We start from the raw sequence: 11,450 nt of genomic DNA, 5'->3' as shown, positions 1-11,450 counted from the left end.
ATGTTTCTGTACACATTTGCAAGCAGTCAACCTCTGTAGGGAGATGCTAAGGGCCCTGTGAACTCCAGGGGGCGCCAAAAATTTGATGAAAATTTACCATCAATATAATGCAAAATATTCGACTCAAAATTTAATATTTCTAATAACCCAAAAATTCAAGTTAAAATGAAAGACAATTTAATTGATATGATCAAAAGAGTGAAGAAGAGGAAGGTGAAATAATTTAAAATCAGCATTACTGTCCAGCAAGAGGAGTAACAGCAGCATCTTCCATGATTATTCAAAATAGTCTAATTTTTGGTAAAACTATAAAAAAGTAAAAAGACCAATATGCCCCCCCACACACAAATATATACACAATGTGTTGTAAAATAATCCTGCTGCAATTTAGGTGGAGTAATGTTCTGAATGGCTACAAGAATAAATATTACATTCGTACCAGCCAACAGTATTTCTTCATCATTGTAGATTCAAACAAACTAACAAAACCCACAAAGAATATATGATGGTTTAAGTTAGCGAGTCAAATAATGAAACATGAGGTTAATTCTGTACAAGGCTACCCCCTACTGGTCAATTTAGGGACTCATTAAATAATAATAAAAAAAAATTACATGTCCCCACAGATTGCTGTTTGAGGATGACGCTGCCTGGAAGGCACTTGTAGGAGACGACAGATGTCACTGTATCACTTCATCTGTACCTCCATGCATCAAGCAGCGTCACACCAGACGGATGTTTATCCCAAAATAGTGAGTGCATGTCAGCTGCTCCAAGGCACGTGTGAATCCTGCAATGAAGCTAAAATACTGGCAATATTATTATACAATATATTGCTTTTCCTTAGTGCCTGTCGTCATATAGGGTTGATTTGGTGAGCTGCAGGAGCCCATACCAGCTGCTTGGGCAGGAGGTAAGGGTGTACCCTGGACAGGTCCCCTGCAGCGAATCACAGGGCGCATATGCTGTGCACCAGGCACTGTTTTGTGAGCCACAAGGAAATTATCACTGTGAAACCATCCATCCATCCATCCATTTTCTATTCAGTGTATCTTCATTTGGGGCGCATTCGAGCAGGGGTCTATCCCAGCTGTCTTTTGAGTGAGTACAACCTAGGCCGACCGCCAGCCGTGTACATTGTCAATTGATAACCAACAATTAACGTTCACATTGACAGTTATTCGCAATTTTCAACTCCATAGTGACCTATCATGCATGTTTTTGGAATGTGGCAGGAATTCAGCCCGGCCAAACTACCCAAAGCGTCCCCAAAATCGAAATTACCGTATTTTCCGCACTATAAGGCGCACCGGATTATAAGACGCACCTTCAATGTATGGCCCATTTTAAAACTTTGTCCATATATAAGGCACACCGGATTATAAAACGCACCTTCAATGAATGGCCCATTTTAAAACTTTGTCCATATATAAGGCGCACCGGATTATAAGGCGCACCTTCAATGAAGGGCCCATTTTAAAACTTTGTCCATATATAAGGCGCACCGGATTATAAGGCGCACCTTCAATGAAGGGCCCATTTTAAAACTTTGTCCATATATAAGATATATATACATTTGGCCCGCGGGCCGGACTTTGGACACGCCTGCTGTAGTGGCTCAATATTGGTCCATATATAAGTCGCACCTGATTATAAGGCGCGCTGTCGGCTTTTGAGAAAATTTGAGGTTTTTAGGTGTGCCTTATAGTGCGGAAAATACGATAGTCAAATTCCTAAAATAATCTACCGCACTGATGTCATTTCTACATTGTTTTGCGTCTGTGGAGGAGAAAGTATGTATTTGTGTTATCAAATCGGGGAAGTACAAGTAAAGCATAATCCGGAATATAAATTCTAAAGACACCTGAAAAATATACTCATGTACTCATGTTCAAAATTGTTAGCACTTCATCACATCCGGCACTGTAAGAACATGTAAACAAGAGATTTGAACCCAGAACCTCTCAACGAAACCAACTAAATAGAGCTACTGTATATCAAATAATATTTCCTGCATGTTATTAAACGCTTTCATGCCTCCTGTCACTGAAGTGTCATGGTCCGGTGCCTGCAGTATATCTTGGGCACACACCACTGAGCGGCACACACTGCAGTGTGGTCAAGTCAAACGCTGTGCCTTTAATTTTCTCATTGAGCGTATAAAGGCTGGATCTGGAATGAAACATTTTTCCCTTGAAGGCGATAACGGCAAGCTATCATGAAGGATGAGAAAACTAACTGGAAATATATTAAATATGTATTAGTTGACTCGTGACCGTGAGTACACGTCCCAAAGGAACATGTTGCAATAGCAGTTTGTTTTGATTCTGTGCCATTTTCGTAAATGAACACTCCCAGGTTCCTAATAATACACAGCACAAGACCTGTGAAATGATTGTGTTCGATCGTTCACGTTTCACTGTCTGGACTCGACTACATAAAACCAACTTCATTTTATCTTCTGACAAATATTGGATGCAGTTTTCTGGAGACGAGTCGAAGACGAGCTGACCGCATTCATGAGTAATGTAGCTCTCCCTTAGTTTCTCAAGAAGTTTCATTTCCCATCTTATGACCCTGAGGGGATCTCAAGTGTGTAACTTGGTGGCAATAAGAACTTCACGTCCAGTGTGGGAGTTTGGGAAAAAATTGGTTCTCTCCATCCGCCTGTCATGTCTGGTAGGTGAGGAGGGAAGATGCGTCACCCCCAAAATGGCTCACATATCAGTTTTTATTTGGCAGCCAATAACAAAGGCAGTGTAACATGTTTTATTGATCATCAATCAGGCACACATTTTTAATTCCATTCATGTTTGTTGTATCGTGGATGTGTATCTTCTGTCTTTGATGTTATAACAATACAATATGTATTTTATAGATTTTGTGTGTGTTTTAGAACTATTGTCAATACTAAACCCAGTGTGTGTTTTTTTTTTTTGCTGTTATTCAGGTTTGAAGGTATTTGCCTTTTCGTGCCTCACGTAGAATTTATCTCTTGCTTCCAGCAGATACACATCAGCAAAACCTGATGGACAGAAATCTTGACGTCAAGGCAGCACAGATGCGAGGAAGACTGACGCCTTCCGCGTGCTTGTAACCCTCCACACCTGCCAAGTGAGTATCTCTCAAGTTTTGTCTACAATTACACAACTGGGATGAGCTCAGTGTTTCTTGCATGTGGTGCACTTGTCACAAATGGAAGGTGTCTAAAGACTAATGATAAAACACTGGAGCTGATGACTGCTGCTAGGCAACCAGCTGCACACTGCAAAAAATGTCTATGCCGAAAGGCTGTGGAGCTGGCTTTGGAAAGTCTACAACATCTAGCCATGTTTTTTTGGGGGGGGGAGTCTAAAGTGAGCTGGAGATTGTCCCAGGCAAGAGGAGGGGGATACCCTGGACTGGTCACCAGTCAAGTGCAGCCTTACAATCACAATACATGTGGAAGAATATGCATAACGATGCAAACGATCAAAACAAATTCTGTTCCCAATTTATTCTAGCTCTAACTTAAATGGATTTCTTTTATACATGATGTTATTACTTCCTGCTGGATAAGAAAACATCTGTTTTTTTATTGCTTTGGACTTCCCTAATTGTTGCTAGTGGATGGCTTATTGATTTGATTGCATTATACAGTATTTTCATGACTATTTGAATGACTTTTTGTTGTGTCATACATCCATTTGCCTAACCAAAAAGCTTTGCCACCACTTGAGCGATTCAAATGTTCATGCTGATCTTATTTAAATTATTGCCAAAATAACAAGTTTAATAAAAAATACGAACTAATCACTGATCTGATCAGATGAACCAAGCTATTTAAACAACTTGTTTCTTTACTACACAGTTGACCCCCGCTATTCATGGGGTATTGGGGCCAGACGGGCCCTTGAATAGCCCACATTTACAGTTAATTGATGCTTGTTGAAGCACATTGGGAAAAACAACAACTAAAATCTAAATATTCACCATAATACAAACGCCCATGCTAACAGGCCGATCAATTATAAATTCAGTGCATTTAAATAAAAACGGTGCATGACCAAATTAGATTCCAGACCTAAATTTTGGGAACCCTGTCCTTGAACAAAATTACCACAAAGGTTCACTTCAGTAGATCACGACGGATTGACCCACTTTGGATTGTCTTAATTCAATTTGTGAAGATTACAATTTTGCCATGTACCTCCACACCAAAGAGCAAAGGCTCCATTATTAATAGTAATCCCCTCTGCTTCGTGGGCGCGGTGATAAAGCTAATCAAAATAATCGGAAGTCATGCAGCTGCTCTTGGCACCGGCACACGTCGACGCGCCCGCATGTTGCGCGGAGCTGCGTGGCGCACGGTGGTCAGTGGTTCACTTCTTACAGCGTGCGGGCTATAAAGCGAGGGAGTGGCGCCCGGTTACGCGCACTTGGAGAACAACGCACGCACACTGTAGCTCGGAAGCGGCCGCTTAGCGTAATAACGCAATACGAACATGATTATCGCTTTATTGGCTCCACTCAGGCTGAGTGCGAGTACATGCCGCACGCCTGTGGAAGGCTGTCCGAGCAGGACGGACTTTGCATCCGGCTCGTGGATGGATCTTCTTGGCTTCCTCATGATCCGTTTCAAGAAGTTACACGCCGACAGTTGTTAATGTCACTCAGCCACCCAGAGGATCACTGCTGCGTCAGGTAACATTGTTTGCACTTTATATGCAATTTTTAATGTTGGCGTTGACGTCATCATTATCATATCAAGTCATTTTATATAAAGCAGTTTTATATATTCCTAAAAAAATACACCGTTTTATGCTCACACTTATGATAATGTACGCTTTAGCCTAGAGAAACGTTTATTTTTCCTGTGTTCTTATCCTTACTTGCATATGTTTTTGTAGTTTTCAATTGTTATTTCAGTCATCAAACCAAAATAGCATCTTTCAGAATCTTGTATCACAGATCACTATTAACATCAGACACACTGTTTTTTTTTTTTTTAGGCCAACAGTGTGTCTGATGTTATGCCCTAATAAATAAATATATTTCTGTAATAGAATATAATATATTTGTTTGTTAGGGCATGCTCAATATAGCTTTGTTAAAACAACAAATGAAATGGTGTGACTAGTGTGCTCCTGGGAGCTGTCAAGGTTCCCTTGACCAATGCGACCAATCCAATTAAGCACGTCCCTATTCATTATTGGAAGAGGGAAGGGGTGCCCTCGCCTTGACAATTATCAATGCATGTAACAAAAAAATAATGATGACGATAATGATAGTGTAAATGTAAGCTAATACTAATCGAAACTGATTCAACTTCACATTTTCAGATGGACAAAACTCCTTCTCAGTGACCAGTCAGTGCACCATGAGAGAGAGCAGCCTGTCCCCAAAGGACTGATTCATTTCCTCTCGCTCCCATGTCGAGTATCTAGCTGCGTGCTTTCTTGTGGATGATATTTGTCAACCGGGCAGTAATCGCGCAGGAAGCGGGACAATCTGCCTCCATGGGGTTCGACAACGCCACCAACCACACAGTGCCGGGGGTGAGCCCGTTGAGCCTGCAAGTCTCCCTGCCACTCTCGGCACTGGTGAGCATCATAATACTGCTCACTGTGTTTGGAAATGTACTGGTGGTCATCGCTGTGTTTACAAGCCGGGCTCTGAGGGCACCGCAGAACCTTTTCCTGGTATCTCTGGCGTCGGCTGACATTTTAGTGGCCACCCTGGTGATGCCCTTCTCCTTGGCCAATGAGATCATGGGATATTGGTACTTTGGTGAGGTATGGTGTGAGATCTATCTGGCCCTAGACGTTCTTTTCTGCACCGCCTCCATCGCACACCTCTGTGCCATCAGTTTGGACCGCTACTGGTCCATCACGCAGGCCATCGAGTACAATCTGAAGAGGACGCCGCGCCGCATCAAGTGCATCATCTTCATCGTATGGGTCATCGCAGCCGTTATCTCCTTCCCGCCGCTAATCACCATGGAGAAGGAAAACAGCACGGAGGGCCCCGTTTGCAAGATCAACAATGAAAAGTGGTACGTCATCTCCTCCTGCATCGGCTCCTTCTTCCTCCCCTGTGTCATCATGGTGCTGGTCTACGTCAGGATCTACCAAATCGCCAAAAAGAGGACACGAGCGCCCCCGGGGGACCGCAAGCGGATAGATAAGTCAAATGCCGTCGCAACCTCCAACCAGAAGGAGAACGGAGTGGCCGAGGCTGAGGCTGAGAAGCTGAAGGAGCATGAGGACATTGAGCTGAAGGAAGGAATCGCAGGCAAAGAAGGCGAGGTCAACGGTGTGGACATTGAGGAATCGTCCTCTTCTGACCACAAAGTCAACAATCCCTGCTCTCTGAAGAAGAAAGCCTCCAAGGGCAGAAGTAAAATTAAGCCAGGAGACAGCGAGGTGCAGAAGAAGAGCTCTAAAGGAAGCCGATGGAAAGGCCGGCAGAACCGAGAGAAACGCTTCACCTTTGTCCTGGCGGTGGTCATCGGCGTGTTCGTCATCTGCTGGTTCCCTTTCTTCTTCACATACATGCTGATGACGCTGTGCAAGTCGTGCCCCGTCCCCGACACCCTCTTCAAGTTCTTCTTCTGGTTCGGCTATTGCAACAGCGCGCTGAACCCCATCATTTACACCATCTTCAATAATGACTTCCGCAGGTCCTTCAAAAAAATATTGTGCAAGAGGGACGCTAGACGATATGGATGATGACCTGTAGCTCTTGTAAATACTTTTTTTTTTTCTCCGTTCATAACTGACATGATGAATATGCCTCTGGTGTGACTGCTTGGAGAGCAGTGGCGTAGCGTTGGTTGCCAGCGCTCAGGCAAATCTGGCCCTCTGGCATGGCTCACTTCCACCAATCTAATGCTGACCTTTTAGAAATTAAAGCTCATGTTTGGGAATTCAATGAGCCAAAACATGTGCTGTGAAAAGAAAAAAAAAAGGAATTATACGGTCCCGTCTTCAAAGACCTCACCACTGGCTACCATCATGTCTTAAATGGGGAGCATGCTAATTACTATCTGAAATAATATGATCTGTACTTCTATGACTGTACAAGATATATTTTTTTCGTCAAATGTTTCCCCCCTTCTTACTCCATTTTTTTTTTCACTAAACACCCTCTCCCTGCCCCCAGCTTACACCACTATCCAAGAGGTTTTTGCAAACCGAGCTTTCCATGCACCATTCGCTTGATTCCTTTTGATTTGAAAATCATTTTCCACCACAGCTTCAGCACAGACACAGACAGCATAGCGCTCAGCAGTCAATTTATTGTAGGTAAATGTCTCCTTATTTTTATTTTTTTTTACTAAAACATCTAAGTCAATGGAATTGTTTTATTTTGCTATAATTTGATGTAGAAAACCTGTCTGGATATTGCCATGGATAGATATGTATTGTGCCATTTTGTATGATATGAATACTGTGTAGTGTTGATGACGGTGATCAAAATATTGGGAAAATGGTGGCACTTGAATAAAACCCATTTCCTGAAACTGTTTCTAGGCTGCATATTAACTTGTGATATCAATTTGGTGATGTCATCTGCATCAACGGATGTACGCACACACACGCGCACACACAAACAGAGTCTGAATTTATTCCAATAAATGATTCGACAGATCTGAGAATGGAAGCTCTGGTCTAATCTCAATCATGTGGTAAAGAAGAGAACAACTTTAATGAACTAATGTAAATTGATTGACCTTTCCACCAAAATCTAAGAGAAAAAAGTAAACCACCAGTGAGTCTGACCTTTATAAACAATTAGAAAGGAGCCTATTTAATGAGCCCGAATTCAACATGTGTTAATAATCTCTGGGCCTGAATTGTCTGGCTTTAGATGGAGGTTGTTTTGTTTCATATATCCGATTCTCCACAGTAAATAACATTTCTCATTATCTTGGAGGCTTCAGGGTTTAGAGCTTATGAATCCAGTGCATGTGTGAAGCACTAAGAAGCAAGAAATCACAGAGGTAATGGTTCATTTTCACATTTGTGTTGTGGTGCAAATGTCACAAAGTAACAAGCTTGTCAAACCAGAATGTCTCTTCCTTTTCACAGCGCGCTCTGTCAAGCATAAAGAGACGGGTAGTGGGTAAAACAAAAGAGGCACAGTGAATTCAGAGAATTTCACTTTTCCCAGCAGAGGGAGTGTAAGTGAAAGTGTTCCGTCTGCTCGGCGCAGGCTTTTTAACGAGGCTCAGGAAGATCAATGATGCTTCTGAGAGTTTGTCTGCTAATCCGTCTAGTGGCTTGCCATGTGCGGAGTGTCTTCCTGCACGTCTACATCGTTTAAACATGTGGGCCTGTGAAAATGTGAAGGGGAGGGGAGTGGGGGAATGTGTGTTTGAACATGTAAACAGTTGGCAGATGCTTCACTGGCTTGACAAGTTCACTGTATTGTCACAGGAGCAGAGAGCAACCGAACTTTAACTTTAAAGCAGACATATGCATTCCCTGCCGCACTGCGTGCCCATGACATGTGTTGCATCGAGACGTAAGCAAGCTACTACTAGCCCAGAGGCTAGACAGCACAAGAGCAGATTAGATTTTCCGCCAACAAAAAGAACTCTTGGTCACAAGCCACCGAATTATACGTATTGATTTGGGTGCTGATCTGCTCATGTGGCGCATGCAGCAGAGACATGGCACACAACAGCCACCAGCCCTGACCCTATCGACTACTTCGCTGAAGACTCTAACATGGCGCTTATCTTAATCTAACACTCTCACACGCTCTGCTTAGCATTTGGCCGACATGATCGGTGTAGTCCTTCAAAATGGTGCACTTGGCAAAACTTTTGTGGAGGTGCAAATCTACTTGCTGGCTACTGTTGTGGTGCCCTTGAGCAAGGGATGCCTTCTATCACTCCAGCTCAAATAGTACAAAACATCTTTCACTCTGAATTTTTCTTCGGATGCCTGCATATTTGTGATGTGGTTTCGGGATATGAAAAGTATACCAATGGTGATGAAAGTTATAACAAATATAAATTGAAATAAATATTTACGCAGCAGAGCTGCCAAGTCATTATGGGAAAACCAAAATTTAGGAATGGCTTGCTCACAGGTTTTCTTTCAGAAATATGCAGATCACCATAACTTAATTGGGTTTAACTCTCCTTGGGTCACCCACGCCTTGTAATATGTCCACCATATGGTCTGTGCCACCTTTGTTGCCTATTTTGCCCTCCTACAATAATCATGCACATCACTTCTGTTTTTTTTTTTGCCCCCCCATCAGCTGTTTTGCCTGGGTCACAGCTGTCAGATTTTTCCTGCCTCCTTTGCCCCTTATTTTTGCTTGGGTCAGATGTGGAATTCACATCATCTATTCCCCTCATGTTGCACGTCACCTTTGTGGCCAATTTTGATCAGGTCACATATGTCATCCATATCATTATTCCAGCTAGCGTATGTGACTCGTATTGCCTGCTCACATATTCTCTGTCATTTACAATGCTCACGTTGCCTGTTTTCATATATCGCTTTAGGTAAGAGCAATCGTACATTTGATATGTTATTGCCTTCAAAGCATATGCATGCACCTTTTTGTTTGTTTGGACTCATTTAAAAGTGCGGGGGAAAAAAACTGTTGAGCAACTTGATATATGTATCAATTTTGTTTGTCTTTGCTCCCTTTCTCCCACTACGTATCTGTTTGCATCATTGTAACCCACTCATCACCAAGTAACACTGATTACTTACTGAGAGTCTATTGGAGGAAGGCAGCTGTTGAAGTCAGAAGATTTCCTCCACCTCTATACACAGCCACCCGCGCATGCGTACGCACATGTCGCCTCTGGGAATCGAATGGAAGCATGGATCATCATGTCACATCTGTCACCAGAAGGCTACAATTCAAATAGACAGCGACAAAGTGTCAACAGGAGCAGCAGACTTTGAGGAGACCCGGTCATTTGTACCCGAGAATGAGACAAGGCACAAAAGTTTCATTTGTAACATCTGAAAGCAAAGGATGATTTCATTCCTTTGCTTTGGGATGTGGGAGGACGGGCGTGTCGGCTGTGTGCAAACGCTCCGTAGGTGTTGGGGTGAAAAGGACGCAGTGATAATGAGTGTTAAGTGTGGCACCCACATACAGCAAACCGCCGCATGTGTTTTTCAGAGTGACATCCACCCATTTGGGATGGCTTCAATACGACTATTTACAGCGTCACCGATGACTCACTCTTGTTTTTTTGCTACTTATTAGTCCCACTTGAATATGGCAATTTCACAGGTGGTTCGTTGCAGTCCATGTGACCAACACAATCCATCCAGGTTTTAGGGACAAGCAACATTATCGCTAGCTGTCGGCTCTTTTTTTCAGACTTTTAAAGTGTCTCTGAGCTATCATTTCAAATGGGATTCCAGTCTCATTAAGAGGAGCTGATTAGCTGTCAAGCCTCTGGGTATGATTGGACCCGCAAAACAATGCAGGGCCAACAGATATTTCCCTGGAAAATAATTTGTCTAGACAAATTTATTTTCCAGGAGCTCATTATGATCGAGAGCAATCAGCTCTGATGGTCCCAGAGACCAGGCTGCACTATGCAACGTGATTATTGGACCTGCCAGGCAATTCATTTTGGCCGAAGGAGGGACATGTTGCTGGCTTTCATGTCCCTGTTTGAAAATGTTTTCAAAGTTGGAAGAACGGGAGCCCAATTTTTCCAAATAGGTCAGTTCTATGCTCGAAACATTTTGAGAGCAATGTGGATGAGAATTTTATGATTACAGCGCGGAAGTAAAGAGAGGGGTTCTCAAGTGAATGCAGGCAACTCCCAGGGTGACAGTAATAGAAAAGGCATCGGGGCATGAGGAGAGATCACAGTCGGCTTCTGGCAGCAAGAAAGCAGCGCTGTAAAGTTGCACCTATTGTTTACTTTTATTCAATCAAATGATTTTCAAGTGTCTCCATGGTAACTTGCTACATCCACTGCTTTCATGTCACGTCCTCCTGCTTGGATACTTGATTCAAGTATAGAACGTAAAAGCTTGAATTAATTTTTCACTTATGCATATAAAAAGATGTAAATCCCAACAATAGATATTGTATACACAGATGAATAAGTACACTCTCAACCAATTTTCAGTAAACAAACAATTTTCTGAATTTTGATGATGATTGGATTTTCCTCACCTGGGTAAATTCTTTAATTTATCGCGACCCTTGCTTATACCCTGAAGTATGAAAATGTTTTGTGTATTCTAAACTGCAAGTTAGAAGTGTGCAGGAGAGCATGGTGATGTGCAAATTGCATAAAAAAGACGTAGCTTATCAAAAAAATTCCCATCAGCTTCAGGTAAATCATTCATTCAGAAAGCACACTGCCTGAAAGAGCAGAAGAAATAAATTTAGAGATATTGTGTAGGCAATCGCCACACATCTTCAAGCCAATTATAAAACTACTCTTTAAGTTTGTCAAATGTAAC

At 42.5% G+C, this 11,450-nt stretch overlaps 1 protein-coding gene and 1 long non-coding RNA gene across 2 annotated transcripts in view; both read left to right on the top strand.

Moving 5' to 3' along the window:
- Nucleotides 1-565: 565 nt before the first annotated feature.
- The window catches only part of LOC125968668 (uncharacterized), a 23,562-nt gene continuing 12,677 nt past the window's right edge, over nucleotides 566-11,450 (top strand). The window contains exons 1-2 of the long non-coding RNA XR_007481350.2: nucleotides 566-752; nucleotides 3,009-3,114. This is a non-coding gene — a long non-coding RNA (uncharacterized lncRNA). The remainder of the gene's footprint in view (nucleotides 753-3,008; nucleotides 3,115-11,450) is intronic.
- Nucleotides 4,304-7,509, top strand: adra2a (adrenoceptor alpha 2A). The gene is made up of 2 exons (XM_049719956.2): nucleotides 4,304-4,683; nucleotides 5,322-7,509. The coding sequence occupies exon 2, from the start codon at nucleotides 5,445-5,447 to the stop codon at nucleotides 6,708-6,710; it is 1,266 nt and encodes a 421-aa protein (XP_049575913.1). The 5' UTR covers nucleotides 4,304-4,683; nucleotides 5,322-5,444; the 3' UTR covers nucleotides 6,711-7,509.

The sequence above is a fragment of the Syngnathus scovelli genome, chromosome 5 (genome assembly GCF_024217435.2).
Source record: "Syngnathus scovelli strain Florida chromosome 5, RoL_Ssco_1.2, whole genome shotgun sequence".
NCBI classification, from domain to species: Eukaryota; Metazoa; Chordata; class Actinopteri; order Syngnathiformes; family Syngnathidae; genus Syngnathus; species Syngnathus scovelli.
Note: the sequence above shows the minus strand (reverse complement) of the source record. Positions and strands in the feature narration are given on the sequence as shown.

Coding starts and splice junctions, on each gene's coding strand:
- adra2a (XM_049719956.2), top strand. CDS start 5,445: ATGATATTTGTCAACCGGGCAGTAATCGCGCAGGAAGCGGGACAATCT.